This window comes from Rhinatrema bivittatum, chromosome 4 (genome assembly GCF_901001135.1).
Source record: "Rhinatrema bivittatum chromosome 4, aRhiBiv1.1, whole genome shotgun sequence".
In the NCBI taxonomy this organism is placed as follows: Eukaryota; Metazoa; Chordata; class Amphibia; order Gymnophiona; family Rhinatrematidae; genus Rhinatrema; species Rhinatrema bivittatum.
In genome coordinates this window covers 212,013,294-212,038,526 of record NC_042618.1, presented here as the reverse complement: position 1 = coordinate 212,038,526, position 25,233 = coordinate 212,013,294, and the positions used below count along the sequence as shown (strand labels likewise).

Here is a 25,233-nt window from a genome sequence, read left to right as displayed (position 1 = left end):
TGAACGAACTGATTATACTGGAACATGACTATTAACAGTCAATCACTCATGCTTCCAACCGACTGGGAAACAACTGAGCTCAGCAAAAAAAGATTCACACCAACTAATCTTAGGGGCTGGTTATGTCACTTAACAGTCCTTCAAATGAATGAACAGAAACACTCTTCATCTTCTGCAGATAAGGGAAGAACTAAAAGCAAGTAGGCAACCCAGGATAGGTTGTGGATTGGCCTGCCTTCCTTAGAGGAAAGGAAATCATCATCAAGTAGTATTTTCTCCTTCCTCTGCACTCAGGCAGGCCAATCCACACCAGTGGGATGTACCAAAGCTATTCCCAAAAAGGGTGGAAGGTTGCCTGCAGTCCCGTCAACGCCGCACGCACGAAAGCAGCATCCTCCTGAGCCCCAACGTCCAAGCGGTAATGCTTGGAGAAAGTGTGTAAGAAGGACCACTTGCTGCCCGGCTAATCTTGATGGGAGACAAACAACCAAAGTTCCACCCACGAAACCGCCTGAGCTCTAGTGGAGTGTGCCCTGACCTACTAGGTAATGGGATATCTGCATCCACATAGGCAGCCTTGACTTCCTTTACTCAATGGGCTATAGTTGTCTGCATTGCCAGTTTCTCCTTGTTTACCTCCACTATGGAGCACAAACAGTTGATCAGATTCTTGAACAAGCGAGTAATCTTCAAGAACCGCACATGATGCCGCTTGACATCCAAGACATGTCAGATAATCCCGCTCATCTTTATCCCTGTCCAGCGTGGACAGGGAAATAGACCTTCAAATGAAACTCCAAAACCACTTTTGGCAATAAAGAAGGTACAGTCCTAAGCTGTTCCACCCCCAGAGTCATTCACAGAAACAGCTCATGGCATGAAAGAGTTTGCAGCTCAGAGACCAGCCATGTCAAACAGATTGCTACCAGAAAAACTGTTAAGGTGAATAGCCGCAAAGAGAGACTACGCAGTGGCCGAAATGTAGGATCTGCCAAAAAACACAGGATCCAATTAAGGTCCCAAAGGGCAAGTAGCCACAAGAGAGGATATAAATGCTTAACTCCCTTCACAAACCTGGACACATCTGGATGGGAAGACAAGGGTTTACCATTGGCCCACCCCTTATAACAAGCAAAGGCTGCTACCTGCACTTTCAGAGTATTTAAGGCCAAGCCTTTAACCAATTTTCCTGCAAAAATTCCATCAGTGGAATTTCAACTTTAAGAGGGTCAGAACCTCACCCCTCACACCAGCTCTCAAACACTCTCTAAACCCCAACAAATTAAAAATATAAAAAACTTCCTTACCCTAAGTAAAGTGGAAATCACTGTAGAAACATAACTGTGCTTTAGCATCCGAGCACTCTCAAGAGCCAAACCATAAAACAGAACAGACCCAGATTGTCATGCAGTATTGGCCCCTGATGGAACAGATCCCTCCAGAGTGACAGTCAGAGGGACTGTCCACCAGTAGCCTCTGAAGATTGGCCTCCGGGGCCAATCCAGAGCCCCCAGAAGTACGGTTTCGATCTGACTCTCAATCTTCCAAATGACCCTGGCTATCATTGGCCATGGTGGGAAGGCAAGTAACACCCCACTCCGAGGCCAAACTTGAAAGAAAGCATAGATTCCCAGCACTATCAGATCTCTTCTGTGACTGAAGAACCGTGGTACCTTCATCTTGGTGGAGCTCACCATCTAATCCAGGTTCGGCCAGCCCCAATGAGTCACTATGAGCTGAAAGGCCTTGTCTGCCAACTCAAACTCTCCTGAGTCCAAGACCTGTCTGCTGAGGAAGTCGGCCCATACACTGTCCTTCCTGGCAATGTGGGAGATGGATATGTCCTCAAGATGTTCTGCCCACACCTTGAGCACATCTTCCTCCGCAGACACCTGTTGCCTTCTGGTTCTGCCTTGATGATTGATGATGACTATTGTCATGGCAATGTTCAACATTATACTTACAGCTTGACGAATCGCAAGCATGCCAGTTGAATTGCACGAGCTTCCAATGGCAAGTGGAGTCTCACTGTATACTCCTGTGACCACAGATTCTACCAAGAGAGTAATGCATGCTGAAGGGGCCGCATGTGCACCCTCACCCAGGTAAGACAACATCATTGGGTGAATAGTCCTTCTCAGGCTCTGAACTTGAGTAATTAACTTCTGAATGTGACTCTCTCACAGAACACTTTGCCCTGCTCTGTATCAAATCACACGCCGAGATACTCTAGCGTCTGAGATGGCTGTAAATTGCTCTTGGCCAAATTCACCACCCAGCCTAGCTCAGGAGATCCCCTTGCAAAATGCCAAGTGACTCTCTTCTGCACTTGTGGCCCGAATCAACCAGTCATCCAGATATGGATGGACTAGAATGTCCTCCTTGCACAGAGAACCCACTATTACCACCATGACCTTGAAGGTGGTCCTGGGCACAGTAACCAGCCCAAAGGACAGGGCCTGAAATTGATAATGACATCCCAGAACAGAGAGACATAGGAAACTATGTTCCTGGTGAATGGGAATATGCAAATAGGCCTCCATCAGATTGAGAGACAAATTCCCCTCTTTGTACTGCCATAATTATAGAATTAGAGTTTCCATCCTGAAGTGAATCACATGATGTTGATTGACTCCCTTTAGATCCAGAATGGACCGAAAGGACCCCCGTCTTCCTTCTTGGGAATGACAAAAATGAATAGCACCCCAGGAACAGGAATTACAGCCTTCAAATTCCAACAGCTTCCTTAACATAGCCTTCATGCTACTTTCTTATGTAGAGATTTGTATGGAGAGACCATAAATGCATCACAAGGAATTCTGAGAAATTCTAGAGCATAGTTGTCCCTTACCACCTCCAGGACTCCATGGTCTGTCGTAATCTGGGCCCATCTTTGATAAGAGAGAAATAACATAGAAACATAGAAACATAGAAATGACGGCAGAAGAAGACCAAATGGCCCATCCAGTCTGCCCAGCAAGCTTCCCTCATTTCTTCTCCCATACTTATCTGTTTCTCTTAGCTCTTGGTTCTAATTCCCTTCCACCCCCGCCATTAATGTAGAGAGCGGTGGAGGAGCTGCATCCAAGTGAAATATCTAGCTTGATTAGTTAGAGGTAGTAGGAGTAGTAACCGCCGCAATAAGCAAGCTACACCCATGCTTATTTGTTTTTACCCAGATTATGTTATACAGCCCTTATTGGTTGTTTATCTTCTCCCCTGCCGTTGAAGCAGGGAGCTATGCTGGATATGCGTGAGGTATCAGTTTTTTTCTTCTCCCCTGCCGTTGAAGCAGAGAGCTATGCTGGATATGCATCGAAAGTGAAGTATCAGGCACATTTGGTTTGGGGTAGTAACCGCCGTGACAAGCCAGCTACTCCCCGCTTTGTGAGTGTGAATCCTTTTTTCTTCTCCCCTGCCGTTGAAGTTATGCTGGATATGCGTGAGGTATCAGTTTTTTTCTTTTCCCCTGCCGTTGAAGCAGAGAGCTATGCTGGAAATTCGTGATGTATCAGTCTTTCTCCGATGCCGTTGAAGTAGAGAGCCATGCTGGATATGCGTCGAGAGTGAAGTATCAGGTACATTTGGTTTGGGGTAGTAACCGCCGTAACAAGCCAGCTACTCCCTGCTTTGTGAGTGCGAACCCTTTTTTCTTCTCCCCTGCCGTTTAAGCAGAGAGCTCTGCTGGATGTGTGAAGTAACAGTTTTTCTTTTCCCCTGCTGTTGAAGCAGAGAACTATGCTGGATATGCATTGAAAGTGAAGTATAAGAATGGAGTGATCAAGCTAGTTGAAAGGCATCAGGAATAGAGGAAGGTGGAGGTAGTAATTTGGATATTTGGTTTGGGGTAGTAACCGCCGTAACAAGCCAGCTACTCCCGTCTTTGTGAGTGCAAATCCTTTTTTCCACATTTCCTCTTGCTGTTGAATCTTAGAGTGATGTTGGAGTCACAGTAACCATGTGTATGTTTATTGACTAAGGGTATTGTCTCCAGGCAGTAGCCATCATTCTGGCGAGTCACCCACTCTTCATTGGCGGCCTCTTGACTTTATGGATCCACAGTGTTTATCCCACGCCCCTTTGAAGTCCTTCACAGTTCTGGTCTTCACCACTTCCTCCGGAAGGGCATTCCAGGCATCCACCACCCTCTCCGTGAAGAAATACTTCCTGACATTGGTTCTGAATCTTCCTCCCTGGAGCTTCAAATCGTGACCCCTGGTTCTGCTGATTTTTTTCTTATGGTAAAGGTTTGTCGTTGCCTTTGGATCATTAAAACCTTTCAAGTATCTGAAAGTCTGTATCATATCAAATAGATACCCGCCTATCTCCTGATTCAGTAGGTGAGCCCCTTTACTTTCATTGCAAAGATTTAAATGCTCAAGACCCAGAGCCCACATTCTTATTATGCTTCTTAGAATGAAATGACCAAGATTTTCTGAAGGGATGAAACAGACAGGAATCCCTGGAGCGGTCCTTGGCTCCAAAAGGACATGATGCTGCTTTTCTTGTCCTCGGGCAATCGAGGAACCTTGTAAGACTGAATCTGGAAATAGTGTCTACTGACCAGTTTCACACCTACAACTGACGCCTAGCCAACATCATGGAAGTCATCCCTCTAACGGCCATCTGCAACAAGTCACAGCCCGCATAAGCTAAGAATTGGCTCCCGGTTCCATCACTGATGCACCACTGGACCCCTGCTCCTTGGGTCTCCTGAGAAAGACGCAAACCAGATTGAACCAGACAACAGCAAGAAGCAATTTACAAATTCATGGTCATGGTCTCAAAGGCATGGAGTCAATCCTCCAATCCTGAGTATCTTTTAGAGCTGTCCCTCCTTCAAATCGGGATGGTGAGTCGCTTTGGTAATAAGCATCCACCTTCGGGAATCACAACTGTTCCTTTACCTTCAGATTTAAGGGATACAAACCCATCAAAACGAGCCCCTCTTTAAACCTTGTCTCTGGGGCATTCTACTCAAGGTCAGTTATCTCTTGAATTGGATCCAGGAGGGGGAAAAAACAGGACACTTTGTGTCTTCAGGGTCTGAGTCAACAGACTCGGCAACTCATCTTTGTGAAAAAAAAAAAAAAAAGTCCGATTTGGCTCCAAATCAGGTGAAATTTCTCTCTCTTCCAGAAGTGAGAAAGCCAAGTCCCCATCGGAACCATCCGTCATGTCATGATCCTCATCCCCCTGAACATCTCCAGGGATAGTCTGAGAATGTAATCCATTCTTAGTAAGATGTTTTGCCTCCACTGGGCACCCCTGCAGAAAAGCCTGCAGTCCCTGGAAAAATTCCAACCAGAAGGATGGATCTTTCCCAGGGCCTATAGGCCCAAATATGGCACTGTCCAAACCCTCTCTCGGGGATGCCCATGCAAGTACTTAATCAGGCTCAACTTTGCTTAGCTTCCGAGATTAGGGTGATGTGGTCATAGGCCCTGTGCCATCAGAAACAAGGGGGATGGAATTGTCTGGTGTGTCGCATTCTGGCCCACTCCTCTCCAGAGCCACCACAGGTCGAGGGATATCCGAACATCAGCAAAATCTGTAGTAGCCAAATCTCTTGAGCATCTAAACAGTGCTGACACCGGTATAGAGAAGGTGATGGCTGGATTGCCCTTATATGGCAAGCCTCACAGATAGCAAGATGCTAATAAATTGTGTGTCCCCATGGTGCCATAGTTTTTCTAAACTCAGTTCCAGGCCTTTGCACACACCAACAGCGCCCACATGCACCAACGCAAATATGCGCTCAAATCTAGGCCGAGGCCTTACGTGCCCAAGTGCACGTGCATGCACATCAGTACACAGCCAAGAGGCGAGAATACGCGCACACAACTAAGTGCGCAAGAAAAAAATCTGCTGCTGCAGCCTACCACACAGCTGATGAACCGAGCCTGAGAAGCAGGGCCTAGCCAAAAGCTGCTCAACCCGCCGCCACTCTTCACTAACTCCCCAGATAAGAAAAAAAAAAAAAAAAAGGGAAACATCAAGGGAAAGGAGGACCCGGTAAAGAAAAGGAAACAAAAAAAAAAAAAAAAGAGGGGGGTCTAAAACTTCCCTCCTAACTTTATCTGAGCTCAGCCTCTCTGCTGAGAGCATAATCAAGTCACCTGCTACAGGGTGAGAGGGAACAAGCTTTCACCACTGAGCATGTCCTTGTCCTCTTTTATGCTTTTTTTTTTTTTTGTCTACACCTGACCAGGCTTCCAGACTTAAAGTGCTCAGAGAGGGACCAAACGGGTGTCACCTCAGCAGCTCAAGCGGTGCATTTGAATCTTCTCTCTCGTTTTTTGGTTTTTTTTTTTAATCACTACAAGCAACTTCCAAGGAAGCTGCATGTCCATCATCTGCTGGAGATGGAAAATACTGGCAGGCTGCTGTCGGGGCAGGGCTATACATCAGGGATGTCAGCAAGTCAGATTTACTCAGTCACCATCTTCCAGAGGGGGGGGGGGGGGGGGGGGGGGAGTGCCTAACCCACTGATGTGGACTGGCTAGTTGAAGAAATTGTGAAGGGGGGAGCTAATTACACAGAAGTCAGAACACTGATTACAGTCTTATTTCCAGAGACTCAGTAGCAGGGGAGTGAATAGCAGGGGAATGAATAACTCAGTAATTGCATTTGTTGGATCAAGTTTTGAAAGAAAAGAGTGGTTTGCAGCTATCACTTTTCCTGCTTACTAAAGATGCGAAGGTGGTGAACTAAGGACAAGGAATGCTTCAGGCAATGAATGACAAGCTACAGGATAGCCTAAGTAGCATCAGAAACATGCAGAAAAAAAATATAAAGCACCATAACCACAATCTTCTTCCTGAGCAGAAATGAGGCCTGAATCTGCAAGCTCTCTTGCTAGATTTATTACATTGGTCTGTTTGATTAGAGCAGTGCTACCCAGGGTGCAGACTAATGGAGGGTGACAAAGGTTCCTTCGACAGCAACTTACTGGCCCATCTATCCCTATGTGGATCACATTCTTCAAGAAGCCCAGTAGCCGGTACACCTTCTGAAGGTCAGTGCTAGGAGGATCCTGCAGAGGGCAATAACCTTCCACTGGATATGTGCTGAGCATTAAGGAGAAGCAACATACTGCATAGCAATGGATACATTTAATCGTTTAATTGAAACCACATGATTAATAAAATAAGCAACAATGGGAAGTTGAATATTTCCTGGTGGTTAATTTTAGAGTGAATGTGTTAGCCCAGCCCATAAGCAACAAACAAGAAAAGAGCAATCTCATAAGAATATAAGAAATTGCCATGCTGGGTCAGACCAAGGGTCCATCAAGCCCAGCATCCTGTCTCCAACAGTGGCCAAACCAGGCTACAAGAACCTGGCAAGTACCCAAACACTAAGATGATCTCATGCTACTGATGCCAGTAGTAGCAGAGGTCATTCCCTAAATCAACTTGATTAATAGCAGTTAATGGATTTCTCCTCCAAGAACTTATCCAAACCTTTTTTAAACCCAGCTACACTAACTGCACTAACCACATCCTCTGGCAACAAATTCAAGAGCTTAATTGTGCATGGAGTGAAAAATAATTTTCTCTGATTAGTTTTAAATGTGCTACTTGCTAACTTCATGGAGTGCCCCCTAGTCCTATTATCAGACAATGTAAATAACAGATTTACATCTACTCGTTCAAGACCTCTCATGATCTTAAAGACCTCTATCATATCCCCCCCAGCCGTCTCTTCTCCAAGCGGAATAACCCTAAACTCCTTAGCCTTTCCTCATCGGGGAGCTGTTCCATCCCCTTTATCATTGTGGTCACCCTTCTCTGTACCTTCTCCAGTAAAACTATATCTTTTTTGAGATGCGGTGACCAGAACTGTACACAGTACTCAAGGTGTGGTCTCACCATGGAGTGATACAGAGCCATTATGACATTTTCTGTTTTATTAACCATTCCCTTCCTAATAATTCCTAACATTCTGTTTGCTTTTTTGACTACTGCAGCACACTGAGCTGACGATTTCAATGTATTATCCACTATGATGCTTAGATCTTTTTCCTAGGTGGTAGCTCCTAATATGGAACCTAACATCATGTAACTTCTGAATGGGTTATTTTTCCCTATACGCAACACTTTGCACTAGTCCACATTAAATTTCATCTGCCATTTGGATGCCCAATCTTCCAGTCTTGCAAGGTCCTTCTGCAATTTATCACAATCCACTTGTGATTTAACTACTCTGAATAATTTTGTATCAGCTGCAAATTTGATAACCTCACCCGTCATAGTCCTTTCCAGATCATTTATAAATATACTGAAAAGCACGGGTCCAAGTACAGATCCCTGAGGCACTCCACTGAGAAAATTGACCATTTAATCCTACTCTCTCATTTCCTGTCTTTTGACCAGTTTGTAATCCATGAAAGGACATTGTCTCCTATACCATGACTTTTTAGTTTTCTTGGAAGCCTCTCATGAGAGACTTTGTCCAACTTCTGAAAATCCCAAAATACACTACATCTACTGGCTCACCTTTATCCACGTTTATATTAACCCCTTCAAAAAAATGAAACAGATTTGTGAGGCAAGACTTCCTTTGGGTAAATCGAGGTTGACTGTGTTCCATTAAACCATGTTTTTCTATATGCTCTGTGATTTTGATCTTTAGAATAGTTTCCACTATTTTTCCCAGCACGGAAGTCAGGCTCACTTGTCTATAGTTTCCCGCATAATTTTCCTAAATGAACCTTTAGTGCAGAAGCAACTTCTGGCTGTTAAAAAACTTTTCCTAGCTATTAAAGATTAATACTGTAGGTACTCAAATCACAGGATGACTGTGTCCCAGCATTCTGTATTCCCCTTAGGGAGGTGACTGTAATGTTTAAGAAAAAGAAAAAAAAAAGGGGGGGCAGTGTAATTGGTACAGCTGTTGCTATTAGTTTTTTAGTATCCCTGAGCAGCCATGTCATAAGCATGGTGAAACTGCGAATGTCTCCAATATTAACCGTACCGGCCCCTGAAAGCAGACAATAACCCCGTCTAAACACTGGCAATGTCTGGCAGAGGTCCCCATGACTTTGGCCAGCTATCAAAATCACCTAAAATAGGGAACAAAGAAGCTAAGTATCACATATTGCAATATTGTTTTTAAGAGTACCAGTCATTTGGTTGCTGTGAATTCAGCTATTTATTGGAGACAACTATTTTGTTTCGAGGAATACCCACATAGACTATACAGCAGCTACTAAGGGCAAACAAAGAAAAAAAGAGGAAAAAAAAGCAATATTTCCAGTATATAAATCTGGGAAATTATTAAAATATTGTGCATTTGCTGAATTCGCGAGAGCGAGAGAGCGCGCGAGAGAGCGCAGTGGGAATGTATTCTACTGCCTAATGGTTAGGCTTTCTGGATTTCAGAAATATTCATTTTAGTCATCAGTAGAGCCCAAAAGGAGCTGCAGGCATTTGTAGCTACAACTAGAGACACCATTGTACTGCTGGAAGTATAGGCAAGAAATCAGCACTTCCTGCAGCTCAGATCTCCCCTTAGATTCCGTAGATTGTTAAAGTAAAATCCCCAAAAAACAGAAGCCCTAAATACGGTGCAGTATTACTGAACTTTTGCACCTAAAACTTAAAAAAAAAAATCCAGTTTTTTTACATTTAAATTAATTACTACTCAAAGACTGTGATTACACCTTTATTATTTTGATAATTTAGTATGCAGAATTTTGCACATTTTTTACATTGCGTGTGCAGAATTTGGCCAGGAGTAGGATCCTAATTTAATTACGCATCTAAATGTAGGTTCCTAAAAAGCAATCAAAGGAACAGAGGCCTGGATTTATCAAAAATGCGGTAAGTACCGCATGCGATAGCAAAGGGGCGTGTTTTATGATAATATAGCATTTATCGCAATTTGCGCTAATTACCTGTGCGAAGAGCTAAGTTAGTGCAAATTGCGATACCATTTTCAGATTCTGCGATAAGTGCCAGACCTGTTGTATTTCCTGCATTCAACCACTCTCTCTCTTTCTCTCTCAGGCGCTGGACCCGTCAATTCACCTGAAATAAGCCTTACGAGAGACATCGCAAAGGGCAATGAAACCTTACCGCACAGTCACGGCAGCTATCGCACAGCCTAACGCAATTCAAAATCGGCATTATGGCTGTGCGATAGCTCTTCGCAGACAGGCTAACCCAGCCCACTCTCCGCCCCCAACTCCTCCTATTTTCTGAATTTGCTTCGCACCATACGATATGGTGCTATCGCATGCGTTAAACACGTTTTCGCATGCGTTAAGGGCCTATCGCATGCGTTAACAGGGCTTTTCGCATGCGATAAGCCCTTAACACATGCGAAAACGCCTTATCGCATTTTGATAAATGACCCCCAGAGTTTGGGCAGAGAAAAAAAAAGTTAGGTATTTAGCACTGATGTGCAGTACTAAGCACCTAGCTTAGGTGCCATAACTTAGGGCCTAAACTTCGACAAATAGTCGACTGAAATCATAGGTTCCTAAATCTGGGAGCCTACAATTTAGGTGCTTAATTAAATCACTAAAGCATTTCTAGAAAACTTGAACCAAATGATTGTTTAAACATTCAGAAGTCATTTTAAAAGGATATCGAAGAGGGCGGCTTCCGAAGTTAAAGGCAACAGATTCTTTGAAGGACAGGCTGATAGCTGGGAAATACGCCATTCCTGGTCCCATGACAATGTTACTGAAAGCTGTACCCAGGGACACACCGTTTCTGAAAGACAGGCGACAGGCAAGTAAGCACCCAGCAACTTCATACCAAGAAACTCATTCTCCACCTTTGCACAACACAAACATGGCAGAGAAAAATCCTTTTTAAGTTGTACGAGTAGATTTAAACTATTTTCTACCCAGCTCTTCTTGAGGAGCCATCATACAAATCCTTCCCCCATTCCTTTCCATCTGGCTCTCAAAGTGTTATGCACAGTTTCCCTCATATAATTCATAATAAAAGGTTTAGGGGGCACCTGATGAAATTATTAGGAAACATGTTTAAATCAAAAGCACAATATACATAGCTATTCTATGGAACTTACTGCCTTAGGATATTGGGCAGATATAGTATGAGAAGTTCAAAAAGGGATTAGACAAGTTTTGGTTTTTTTTTTTTATCTCAGACTATTTAACACAAAACTCAGGGATGTCACCGTGGTTCAGTGCACCCCCTCAACCATGACTGCTAAAAAAAAAAAAAAAAAAAAATTTAGAAGAGTATGACAGAACATGAACAATTCTACACACATCTTGTTTCTTATATACTGCATCTAAGCCCATGCTGCTTGTCATTGTCAGAAACAGTGAGTGACATGCACCTTTGGTCTGATTCAATATGGCAGTTCTTACTCTCTCTCTCAAACTCATCAGGCATCCACAATGCACTTTCTAACCTTATGCCATCCCATCCTGCTCCTAGGTTGTCAATATGCATCATTTCTCTCCTTATGCCTGTCCATTTGACTCGACTCATCAGGTTTCAAAAATTCTTAAGTATATAACAAGCTATTTTCTCTGCAACTAGTGCAGCAAATTTTCATAAATGAGGTATCACTTGAAAACTATGATGATATCTACAGACCTGTTCATAGGTCAGAGTAATAAAATTTGACCTTTAATCTCAGTTTTTAAAAAGATGGAATAGTTATATTACATGCCACATTGAATGTGAGGGTGGATACGGGCCAACTAATCTGCACAATTTCCTTCTGTTGTAATATCATAAACTCAGTTGATCTCTGGTTTTCTATTCGCCCAACTAAGGATACTCTGTGCTTATTCCATGCTTTCTTGAATTCTGCTACCGTTTTGCCTCCATTAGCTATGCAGAGAGACCATTCCATGCACCCACTATCCCATCCACAAAGAAATATTTTCTAAATTGTACTCCCAGGTCCATCCTATTTAATTCTCATATAATGACCTCCTCTTCTAGAATTTCCTTCCAAATGAAAAAATGTCTGCTTCTTGGACATATTTTATGCCTCTAAAGGTACCCAAATGTCTCTACCAATGCCCCTAGGCTCCTAAAATTGAGCAGCCACAGGAAGAAGTACATAATCAGCCTATTGCCACATAATCAACATTCTTGAAGCCTTCCCATCCCTTAATTGAACCATTTGATGAAAGCTACAGGATGCCTGCCTTCAGTTTCAGCTATCCCTCTGTTCCTGCTCCAGACCCTCCCATCACAAACAGCCTGCAGGCAACAGAATGGGGGGGGGGGGGGGGTGAGGCAGAGAACTAAAGAGGCCCATCCAGTCTGCCCAGCAAGATGTTTAGGGTTTTAACTACTGTACTGTGCAGGTTATTCCTGAACAAAAACGTTACACCAAAATTACCACCCATTACCTCCAATCTTCATTTCCTTCCTCCAGCCACTATGGATCCTTTTTATTCCATGCCCTTCTGAATTCCACTACTGTTCTTGTCCTCATCACATCTTCCAGGAGGACATTCCAACATCCACTACCCATTTCTGTGAAAAAGGGTTTTCGGACACGTTCCAGAGTCTAATTTTTGTGGATTATTACTGTGCCCTGGAATGCACCAGCACACTCCATGCCAATGAGACAGACAACACCAAAATTGGGATTAAGGGAAGAACAAATTGCTCATCACCATAAGTATCTTCTGTGCCAGGAAGGAAGAGGATACCCATGTAGAAGGATCTCATCTCATCTCTGCATTGAGGAAAGGTCTGCCCGAGCGGAGCCAAGCACCAACACTGGTTTTCTTTTGGTGCCCTGGAAAGTGAACCTTCACAATGCTTAGCCATTTTTCTCAGCACTTAATCCAGTGTTTTCTTCTAAGCAGTGTCCAACCGCCGACTTGTGACTGATTTGGAGGTCAGCATCAGAGAGAGAGGAGGGGGGAATCTTCTTTGACTTGCAGGAGCTAGCACAATTGAGACTACTACCAGGAGTCCCAAAACATTTTGCTCCGAGAGTTGGATCAGTTCCGCAGTCTAACCTTGAGCCAAGACTTCAAGGTCTTATTCAATGGCACCTTCCATAAGGCCTCCATCGTGAAGGCATGGTACTGCTGAAACATTGGAGACATCCAACCACAGCTAGGACAGATGGAAGGATCATGGTCCTGGTAAAAGTACAGGTCCAGATCCAAGCCCAAGCCCCAAAAGCAAACAGGATGGGTCTTCTTTCAACTTTTTTTTTTTTTTTTTTTTTTAAATAGACTGAGCAAAGATTGAAGGGGGGGGGGGGGAAGAGACATAAGAACTGCCATACTGGGTCAGACCAAGAACCTATCAAGCCCATCCTATTTCCAACAGTGGCCAATCCAGGTCACAAGTATCTGGCAGGAATCCCAATAGTAGATAGATTCCTTTTGGTGGAGAGTATTAGATCGGTTGGGGGATATGAATTGGTAGTATGAGTTGGGGCTATGGAGGGTGGTCCATGTGAAAAAAATAAGAGGATCCAGTCACAAAAGGTTTACCCAGAGCCCTACAAGTGGGTACAACAGCCCTGAATCCAGGAGAAGCGCTGGCCAAAAGTGAAGAGCAGCAGGGCAGGTGGGACTGAACAGGCAGGATGGAGAAGGAGAGAATGTCTGGGGGGAGAAGGAGAAAGGAAAATTAGTTCTTACCTGTTAATTTTCGTTCCTATAGTACCACGGATCAGTCCAGACTGTGGGATGAGCCTCCTTTCCAGCAGGTGGAGACAGACTAAAACTTGAAGGAGGCCCTATATCAGGACAGAGCCTATCCTGTAACCCTTCAGTATAACCATTGTCAAAGCAGAAAAATAACAAAATCCAAACAGGATCAAGCAAGTACACATAAAGCTCAATGGAGCAACTGCAGAACAATGTAATAAACATGGTATATCTATACGCTCTTGCATATACTTAGCATGAAAAAACGAACAAGGCTTCCGGTGTAAGTGCTCAGTATTCTTGCGCAAAAAAGAAGTAATAGAATCTGCAAACCTGCAAGAAACAAGCTTCGAGAGGACATAATAAAGACAGACAGGGAAGGGTGTCTGAACTGATCCGTGGTACTACAGGAACGAAAATTAACAGGTAAGAACTAATTTTCCTTTCCCTGTATGTACCCCGATCAGTCCAGACTGTGGGATGTACCAAAGCTTCCCTAATCCGGGTGGGACCGAGACAGTCCCGCTCGAAGCACTTGCAGCCCAAAGGAACCGAAAACCGGAGCGTGCACATCCAGACGGTGGTGTCGAGCAAAAGTATGCAGGACGTCCAAGTGGCAGCCCTGCAAATTTCCTGTGGAGAAACAGATTGACTCTCCGCCCAAGAAGTAGCCTGAGAGCGCAGAGAATGAGCCTTCAGGCCCTCGGGAACCGGTCGACCTTGGCAAAGATAGGCCGAAGAGATCGCTTCTTTCAACCACCTCGCAATAGTGGTCTTAGAAGCCGGCTTACCCCTGTTGGGACCACTCCAAAGGACAAAGAAATGGTCCGAAACGCGAAAGTCATTGGTAACCTGGAGATAGCGAAGCAGGACCAGTTTGACATCTAGTCGACTGAGATCGCCCCCAGTCTTACCCGCAATCTCCTCTGGAGAAAATGCAGGGAGTTCTACCGACTGGTTGACGTGGAAGGTGGAAACAACTTTTGGCAAGAAAGAAGGAACCGTCTTGAGAGAGACCCCCGAATCGGAAAAACGCAAGAAGGGCTCCTGACAGGACAATGTCTGAATCTCGGAGATCCACCAAGCGGAGGAGATAGAGACCAGAAAGACAGTTTTTAGTGTGAGGTCCTTTAGCGTAGCATGGCGGAGAGGTTCGAACGGAGCCGCACAGAGAGCCCAAAGGACCAGATTAAGACTCCACGACTGGCACGTGGCACGAGAGGGGGGGGCGGAGATGTTTAACGCCCCTCAGAAACCAAATCACGTCCGGATGGCCCGCTAGGGAATGACCTTCCACCCGACACAGGAGAGAGCCGAGCGCAGAGACCTGTACGCGCAGAGAACTGAAGGAGAGGCCCTTGGAGAGACCCTTCTGAAGAAAAGAAAGAACCACGGAGACCGGGGCGGAGCGCGCTGGGATACCCGACTCCGCACAAACAGACTCAAAAACTTTCCAGATGTGCACGTAGGCCAGGGGAACACATACAGGAGGACGTCCGCTGGCCAAGGAAGAGCCAGAGCATCCACGCCCTCTGAGCCGTGCTCCCTCCAGCGGCTGAAGAACAGATTGGCCTTGGAATTGCGCAGGGTCGCCATGAGGTCTAGGTGGGAGGGACCGCACCTGTCCACTATCAGAGCCATGGCCGCATCCGAGAGTTCCCACTCTCCCGGATCGAGCCATTGACGGCTAAGGAAATCGGCTTGGACATTTTCCTTGCCTGCAATGTGGGACACCGCCAGGCACTGCAGATGCCGTTCCGCCCATGTGAAGAGACGGCTGGCTTCCAGGGCCACCAGGGGATTGCGAGTGCCCCCTTGGCGATTGATGTAAGCCACCGTGGTAGAGTTGTCGGAGAGGACTCGTACTGCCTTGCCGCAGAGCAGGGGGAGGAACTCCTGAAGGGCCAGGCGCACCACCAGGGTCTCCAACCGAATGATGTGCCAGCGAGACTGAATCGGCAACCAGGATCCCTGGGTGGACTGGGAGAGACAAACTGCACCCCAGCCCGACAGACTGGCGTCCGTGGTTACTATCGTCCACTGTGGCGCTTGGAGAGGCATCCCCTGGAAGAGATGAGGGAGCGACAGCCACCACTGCAAGTCGTCGACTGTAGAGTCCAAGAACGGAAGAACCATGTGAAACTGTTCTGACACCGGCTGCCAGCGGGATAGCAAAGCTTTCTGTAACGGACACATATGAGCAAAAGCCCAGGGGACGAGGTTGATGGTGGAAGCCATGGATCCCAAAACCTGCAGGTAGTCCCAGGCCGTCGGGGAAGGTAGAGCAATCAGATTCTGAATCTGCTCGATCAGCTTGACAGCGCGTGCACGCGGTAAGAAGACCTTGCCTACTCGGGTGTCAAAGTGGGCTCCCAGGAACTCTAACTCCTGGGAGGGTTGAAGGTTGCTCTTGGAGAAATTCACTATCCACCTGAGGGAAGCGAGAAGAGATAATACGAGATTCACCGCCTGTTGACAAGAAGCCGCCGACTTGGCCCTGATGAGCCAGTCGTCCAGATAGGGATGGACAAGGATTCCTTCCTGGCGCAGAGCCACCGCGACCACCATCATGACCTTGGTGAAGGTGCGAGGCACTGTCGCGAGACCGAAGGGAAGCGCCAGAAACTGGAAGTCCTGGTTGAGAACATGGAAGCGAAGATACTTCTGGTAGTCGCGGTGAATCGGAATATGGAAGTACGCCTCTGCAAGATCGAGAGAAGAGAGAAACTCTCTGGGGCGAACCGCCGCTATGACCGCTCGCAGGGTTTCCATGCGGAAATGAGGAATTTTGAGGGCCCGATTGACCCTCTTGAGGTTCAGTATCGGGCGATAGGACCCATCCTCCTTGGGGACAACGAAGTAAATGGAATACTGGCCAGCGCCAAGCTCCCTCTCTGGGACCGGGACCACCTCGCCCAGATCCAGGAGTCTGGTGAGGGTTGGTTCCACCACATCCCTCTTGGACAGCCCGCATGGAGAGAAGAGAAAAATATCCGGAAGGTCGCGAACAATCTTGAAGGCATACCCATCTCTGATAATGTCGAGGACCCACTGATCCGACATGATTTTGACCCATTCCTCGAAAAACAGGGAGAGGCAGCCACCGAGGTAGGGGACAGAGGAATGAGTCAGCTGAACTTCATTGTGTGGCAAGCTTGGGGGTGGAGCGTGCGGGCTGGCTCTCGCGAAGGGCCGTCACCCACGAAAGGACTGAGACCAAGACTGAGCTCGAGAAGAAAAACCCCTCGAGGAACCACCCCACCCGTGCAGAGTATAACGACGCTGACCCCGGAAGCGAGAACAGGAGGGCGTGTAAGACCGGGCAGGTTTAGGAAGGTCCTCCGGGAGCTTATGGACCTTGTTGTCTGCCAAGGAGTCCATAAGCTTCTCAAGGTCCTCACCAAAGAGCATCTTACCTTTGAAAGGCAACTTGCCTAAGCGGGCTTTGGAAGACTTATCGGACGACCAATTGCATAGCCAGAGGAGCCTCCGGGCATACACCGCTAAAGCCATTGCCTGAACACGAACCAGATCGTAGAGTGTGTCTGCCCCGTAAGCGATTACGGCTTCTAGACGCTCCGCCTGCTCCGCCTCTGCCGGCGGGAGGGTCTTGGGTGCAGAGTAATTGCTGAACCCACCTGAGGCCTGCCCGCAGCATGAGACTGCTGCAGCAAGTCGTCCGGACTCCAAGAGCCAAGACTTCGAAGATGCGTTTCATGTGAGCTTCCAGCTTACGATCCTGTCCGTCCTTGAGTGCCGTTGATCCCTCCACCGGGATCGTGGTATGCTTGGTGATCGCTGAAACATAGGAGTCCACAGAGGGATTCTTTAACATTTTCAAACATTTCTCCAAGAGGGGGATAGAGTTTGTCCATGGCATGCCCCATCCGGAGAGCCCCCTCAGGGACCTCCCATTCCCGTAGGATCAGGAGCTTAAGCATGGGGTGGAAGAGAAAAACGGTAGCCAGAGCCCTGAGACCCCCCAGGACTGGGTCCATATTTTTGGGCAAGGATTCCATCAGATTATCCACAGTGGGCCCCTCCAAACCCAATTCCTGGAGGACGAAGGGGATGAGGGGCTCTAACTCCTCCTTGCAGAACAAGCGAAGGGCTCTGGGGTCTTCTCCTTCCAGAGGAGGGGTACCCTCCGGATCCGGGGAAATGGCGGGGTCCAGGAACCCTGGATCCACCAGGTGGTCTGGAAGGGGGGGGCACCCCTGGGACCACCCGCACCTGCCCCTGGGCTCCTCAGCCAGGCCAGCCGTCAACGGCGTGGAGGGGGGCGAGGGGGGGGTCTTTCAAAAAAATCTGGCCCCCCAGCCTCAGGCAGCTCCGAAAACGGAGCCGCTGAAAAATCCAAGATGGCCGCCGTTCCCGGGTTTTGCCGACTCGGGAACGGCCTGGCCATGCCGGAGGAAGACGATCCCCGGGCTAAATTTGCTTGTCCTGCCGAGGAGGGACCTTCCCCACCCGGCAGGCAAGCAGAGCAGAGGCCCTGTCACAAAAATTGCAAAGAGGGCTGCCCACAAGAGAGGCAGGCTGCCTGCCGCGGTATGGGAGAGCCGCTTCTGAAGAAAAAAAGCAGGCCCGGAGTGAAGCCTCCTGCTTCACTCCGGGCCTGGAGTGAAGCAGGCCCGGACTGTCTGGCTGCCGGTTCAAGGCCTCCTGAGACAAGAAAAGAAAAAAAAGACTGGTCTACTACTGCTGCAAATAAGTTAGAGGTAGGGGAATACCTGTAACTTAAATTCAAACTTTAAAACTAATTTTAATTTTTTTTTTTTTTTTTTTTTTACTGAGTGCAGCAGTCGGGTTCTAAACCCTCTCAGCAGCCAGATCGGGGGGGAGAAGACTAGACCCGGAGAGACACTGTCCCCACACCTGGAAGCGGATACGGACTCAGGCTATGCAGCGCACAAGGGGCAAAGCCCCCTGAGCCCGGCAAGAGCTGGGAGACGGATCAGTCTCCCTCACAGAAGAAAGAAAAAAAAGTCACCAAGAGCAAAAATTTTTTTTTTTTCAATAGGAAAAGAAGACTACAAATAAGTACTTGCTTGAGCCTAAGAAAAAGAAGGAAAGGCTGACTAGCCTAAAGCAGAGAACCGAAGGGTGAGCTGCTACACCTGCTGGAGACAGACTAATACTGAAGGGTTACAGGATAGGCTCTGTCCTCATATAGTTTATCCTTTCAGTTTTAGTCTGTCTCCACCTGCTGGAAAAGAGGCTCAACCCACAGTCTGGACTGATCTGGGTACGTACAGGGAATGTTGAGTTAGAAGTTGGAAGATTGGGCATCCAAATGGCAGATGAAATTTAATGTGGACAAGTGCAAGGTGTTGCATATAGGGAAAAATAACCCTAGCTGTAGTTACACGATGTTAGGTTCCATATTAGGAGCTACCACCCAAGAAAAGATCTAGGCGTCATAGTAGATAATACATTGAAATCGTCAGCTCAGTGTGCTGCAGCAGTCAAAAAAGCAAATAAAAGGTTAGGAATTATTAGGAAGGGAATGGTTAATAAAACGGAAAATGTCATAATGCCTCTATATCGCTCCATGGTGAGACCACACCTTGAATACTGTGTACAATTCTGGTCGCCGTATCTCAAAAAAGATATAGTTGCAATGGAGAAGGTACAGAGAAGGGCAACCAAAATGATAAAGGGGATGGAACAGCTCCCCTATGAGGAAAGGCTGAAGAGGTTAGGGCTGTTCAGCTTGGAGAAGAGACGGCTGAGGGGGGATATCATAGAGGTCTTTAAGATCATGAGAGGTCTTGAACGAGTAGATGTGACTCGGTTATTTACACTTTCGAATAATAGAAGGACTAGGGGGCATTCCATGAAGTTAGCAAGTAGCACATTTAAGACTAATCGGAGAAAATTCTTTTTCACTCAACGCACAATAAATCTCTGGAATTTGTTGCCAGAGGATGTGGTTAGTGCAGTTAGTGTAGCTGGGTTCAAAAAAGGTTTGGATAAGTTCTTGGAAGAGAAGTCCATTAACTGCTATTAATCAAGTTTACTTAGGGAATAGTCACTGCTATTAATTGCATCAGTAGCATGGGATCTTCTAGGTGTTTGGGTAATTGCCAGGTTCTTGTGGCCTGGTTTGGCCTCTGTTGGAAACAGGATGCTGGGCTTGATGGACCCTTGGTTTGACCCAGCATGGCAATTTCTTATGTTCTTATGTTCTTAAGGGAATAGAGAAGGGGGAAATAATGCCAGAAAGGAGTGGAATAAGGGAGAGAGAATATCTGGAGGGAGGGAGACGTGGGGATGGACAGGAAAAAGAGAACACTTAGAGGGAGGGGGAGAAGAGAAAAGCTTGAAGGATAATGCTGGCAGCAGGGATAGAGGCTGAGAGGGAATGCCTAGAGAAAGGGGGAGAGGATGTCTAAATGAGGAGGGACTCAGCCAGACAATTTTTGCCCAAGAAACCTACAGCTGGTCCTGGGTTAGGGAGTGTGGTTTGTAGCAGATGGGTGCATGGTTTTGGCAGAGCTACAGTTCATTCATGTCTACAGATGGGGCAGGGCTTGAACCCAGAACTGAATGGATGACAAAATATGTCAGTTTGATGACAGGAATACCCCAATAAATTACTACAGTCCCTATTATCTATATTCTTTTAGAAACATAACCTTCACATTTGGACACTGCTCCAAATGACTTAACAGATGCTTTAACACCTCCCTCTAATGTACTAATTACATCTCGCCCAATGCATGCTAGCATTCCTCTGGCTCTGGCCAATACCAGTTGCACTGTTTTGCAACATTAAAATTAGATATGAGCACCCAAGGATCTCTCCCTTGTTTGGTACGTATCAGTACCTTTCCACTTGCTTACATGGAAGTACAGCTATCATGCACAAGCACTCCTCAAGCTTTTTTGAGGAGATTTTTAAGGAACCTATTACAGACATAGTCCAAGGTGCAGTCTCCACTGAATGGCAATTTTATAACCTTTCCAATCTCCCTCTTCATCTTTCACTGATCCATTGGCCCTTTTCTCATCATTCATCGTCCACTCCCTTTGTCTTTCTGCCTGCATCTCATTTTCCCCCCATTTTAATCTCACCCTTTCCATTTCCCCATCTGCCCCCCTTCATCTCCCCTATTTCTCTCTTCTACCTATCCCCTCCTCTATCACTTCTCTCCTCCTTTAGCAGACTTGCATCCCCAATCACTTTTCCTCTTACCAGTACTAGAGGCAGAAGGATCCCATCATCACTGCATCTAACACCCCCTCTGCTTTTACTGGCTCTGGCTTTTGCTACTCAGTCTCCATGGTGATTTTCAAAAAAATGTTCCACACTATTAGGCCAACAGGGGGACAGACAGCCTGCAAATTTCATATTTAAGAATAGACCCAATGAAGGAACAGCAGAGCTGAAGAATCATGAGGTCATGAGAGCAGAAGGATAGACTTCTACTGCTATGACTTGAGTGGCAAGGGAGAGGAAGATGGGAGCAATAGGAATAAAAAGAACACAGATTAGAATGACAAGCTGCTGGAGAATGGAGGGTGGTGGGAAGTAGATGGAAGTGGTTGATATGGACTCCTCACTACCCACTTCTAATTTGTTCTTTAAAAGGAAGGTAGATGGGCGCTACCAATTGTACTAACAATTGTTCCTCTTCCTCAGAGAATTGCTACCACATACACATGTAATTTATGAAATCAATCGTGATGGGCCATTATTGCATGTGTTAGGGCATTATCGCACGCATTAACTACCACTTTGCCAATCGAAAATATAAATTAGGGAAAGGGGAGGAGTTTGGGCGGGGTTTAGGAAAATCCGGGTCCTGTAGCACAGCAGATGATAATGTAATCGCACATTATCGCCCGTATTAGTGCCAGAAATAGCTACAGCTATTTCATTGGCGTTTCGGGGGCAATACTGTGCAGCGCAGCTGCAACCGCGGCAGGCAAACACACACTGCTGCGATGCGGCTGCTTGCTCACTATCGCTTCCCTGGCCTTTTTTTCATGGCTCATGATTCTGCTATATAGCAGAATAATGAATCCAGGGATATATATGCAAAACTGAAAGGAGATCCCAATGCAGATCTCATATTTAATGCAGGAGACCAATGTCTGTACAAGCAACTCCATGCACTGTGTCAAACCTTGAAATTTCACCTACATGAACCAGATTCAGTAAAGTGTACTCAAACATGGAACAGACTGCTTTTTGCTAACATCTTCTTGCAATTTCTTTTGTAGGTCTATGTTTCATTGTTCTGTGTACATGGCAATGAAATATAACCAAACAAAATAGGATCTGCATTTGCCTAATATAATAAATTTTTCATCTTAAAACAATCCACAAATAAGAGTATCAGCCTGGTTTGCAACTGCAAAAATATACCCATTGTAAAGAGATATTGTAGACTACCATCTCTCCTCTATTTCGGTGAGCAACATGTCACCCCCCAACCACCAAGCCTGGATCACAGTAAATTGCAGATCATTCTTCTCTTACAGGCAAAAAGAAATAGTCCCTTCATCCAGATCAATCAAACAGCTAACGATGTCTCCAGCTGCCCAGGACTAGAATAGGAAAAAAAAGAAAAAAAAAAAAAAATCAGTCTCTTTCATTCTTTAGGTTTCTTTTCAAGGTTTACGTTAATACCTGCCTGATGGGGAAGCTCAGAAGCTGAAGTATTATATTAAAACTCACTCCTGTATTTCTGGAGTCTGTGTGTAATCAGTGACTAGGCAGTGCAATGGACTGCAGGCACCCAAATCTCAATTCAAAGTACAGAAAGAAAGAGACCAGAAGATGCCAATTTCCTAAAAAGGCAAAAGGAACAGCCTGTGGCACTCACATCTGATAACCTTCACATGCAGAATCAGCATTGCATATCTGCAGACTTCCACACACCATGCTGCACCTTTTTTTCCTGTGGGCTGTCAGGCAGAGCTTTCCCAGGTCCTCTCCCTGCCAGCTAGAGCTCCTTCAAACCCATAATGTGCTTCTGCTCTTCTCAAGGACCGTGGAGGAGCTTTGCCTCACAGCTCACAGAAAAAGCATTGCAGTCCTAGCTCTGCCTTGAAGGAAGAGCAGAGAGGCAAGCAAGGGTCTAGGAAATGTGAAAACAAAAAGAGTACTGAGACAGGTAATAAGGAAAAGGCTATGGAAGAAGGGAAATAGGTTGGAGTAGAAACAGATTGTAAATATATCGGTGGAAAGGGATCAAAGTATGTGGAGGAAAAGAGACAGGGAAGGGAAGAGAGTTACAGACAGGGATGTGGCTAGAAGACAAGAAGATGTGATAATTTGGGGAAGTGGACAGACAGCAAAGAAGAGAAAGATGACAAAAGTAAAATAAAATGAGTTTAATGATGAATTAGACAGAAAAAAAGAACACACCATCAGATACAAAAATATTTTTTTTAAAAACTTTGTTTTTAGGTTGCAACACAATGATTTTGCCACAAATATACATTAAGAACATAAGAATTGCCATGCTGGCTCAGACCAAGGTCCATTGAGCCCAGCATTCTCTCTCCAACAGTGGCCAATCCAGATTGCTAGTACCTTGCAGATCCCATAAAGTAAATGTAAAGGAAAATTGGTTCTTACCTGCTAATTTTCATTCCTGTAGTACCTTGGATCAGTCCAAACTGCTGGGTTTTGCCTCCCTTCCAGCAAATGGAGACAGAGAAAAACTTGTAGAGAACCCCTCTTAGCCTGGTGTGCTACCTGCATCTCCTCAGTATAAACACAAACAAACAAACATAACAGTATAAAACGACAAAAATTGCAGCAAATTGCAGATCAAGCAAGAAAAAAAAAAAAAAAACAACACAGGGAACTGTCAAACTGGTTAATGAAAAAACCAAAGAATAAACTTGTAGTCTTTTTCTGATTTCTTCAGCAAAAAAACACATAAACAGTAGAGCGGACGCTGAAGAAAAAAATAAGAGATAACCCCCTTAAAGGGAGGGCATCTGAACTGATCCGTGGTACTACAAGTATGAAAATTAGCAGGTAAGAACCAATTTTCCTTTCCCTGTACGCACCTGGATCAGTCCAGACTGCTGGGATGTACCAAAGCTTCCCTATACAGGATGGGACATTGAGAGTCCCACTCAAAGAACACTACTGCCAAAGCTGATGACATCCGGAGCCTGGACGTCCAAACGGTAGTGATGAGCAAAAGTGTGTAACATCTTCCAGGTCACCGCCCTGCAGATCTCTTGTGGCGAAACCAACTGACACTCATCCCATGAAGCGGCCTGAGAGCGGAATGAGTGTGCCTTTAACCCCTCAGGGATAGGTCGGCCACAACAAATGTAAGCAGAAGAGACAATGTCTTTCAACCATTGGGCAATACTCGCCTTGGACGCTTGTTATCCCTTTTTAGTGCCATTCCACAAGATGAACAAATGATCCGAAACCCGGAAAGAATGTGTGACCTCCAAATGGCATAAGAGAACCCTCCTGACATCCAAACGCTTTAACTCCCTAGCGTGCGGCACCTCTGAATCGATGTGAGAAAAGACAGGAAGCTCCACAGATTGATTCAAATGGCAGGATGAGATCACCTTTGGAAGAAAGGATGGAACGGTCCTAAGAGACCCCAGAATGAGAAATGAGCAAAAAGGGCTCCCTGCAAAGAAGGGCTTGGAGCTCGGAAATCCAGCGAGCTGAGGTCCTTTAAGGTAGCCCGATTAAGGGGCTCAAAAGGAGCATCACACAAGACTCTAAGCACCAAATCGGGCATACAGTACGGACCAGAGGATTCAAATGCTTCGCCCCCTGAAGTAAAACGGACAACGTCCGGATGTGACGCCAGAGATCTTCCATTAAGCTTGCCTAGGAAACACACCAAGGCTGCCACTTGGACCCAAAGGGAATTGAAGGACAACCCTTTGGATAAGCATTTCTGTAAGAAGCCAGAATCTGCACCACCGAAGAACGATGGGGGAAGAACGCCCTGCTCTTTGCACCATAATTTGAATATCTTCCATACTCTAACATACATCAACAAGGTAGAAGGTCTACACACTTGTAGAAGGGTAGTAATTACATCCTCCTGATAACCTCTCTTTCTTAATTGCCTCCTTTCAAAAGCCAGGCCGCTAGACAAAAGCAATCCGCCTGATCAAAAAATATAGGGCCTTGACTCAGTAAATTAGGAAGATGACCTAACCTCAGGGGACCATCCACTGCAAGATTGACTAGGTCTGCGAACCACGGGCGCAGAGGCCACTCCGAAGCTACCAGGATTACCCTCCCTGGGTGAACCTCTATCCGGCGAAGAATCTTGCCGACCAGCGGCCACGGAGGGAAGGCAAAGAGGAGTATCATGGTCTGCCACCGAAGCACCAATGCGTCTATCCCTTCTGCTACTGAAAAAGCGAGGGGCCTTGGCATTCCTTTGAGTTGCCATCAAATCCAGATGGGGTAATCCCCATCTGTGAATGACGAGGTCCATCGCCTCTTCGGAGAGTTCCCACTCTCCGGGATCGAGGCTTTGTCGACTCAAGTAATCCGCTTGCACGTTGTCGGTGCCCACGATGTGCGATGCTGCCAGAAGGGTGAGATGCTTCTCTGCCCAATCCATGAGTTGCTCCACTTTGGTGGCCACCTTTT

At 46.1% G+C, this 25,233-nt stretch overlaps 1 protein-coding gene across 2 annotated transcripts in view; it reads right to left on the bottom strand.

Moving 5' to 3' along the window:
- The window catches only part of RNF123 (ring finger protein 123), a 454,378-nt gene that overhangs the window by 378,245 nt on the left and 50,900 nt on the right, over positions 1-25,233 (bottom strand). For both annotated transcript variants that reach the window (XM_029599662.1, XM_029599663.1), the window contains exons 9-11: positions 22,114-22,181; positions 10,600-10,725; positions 6,954-7,068 (exon numbers count right to left, since the gene is read on the bottom strand). In XM_029599662.1, the coding sequence (XP_029455522.1) occupies positions 6,954-7,068; positions 10,600-10,725; positions 22,114-22,181 (309 nt within the window). The remainder of the gene's footprint in view (positions 1-6,953; positions 7,069-10,599; positions 10,726-22,113; positions 22,182-25,233) is intronic.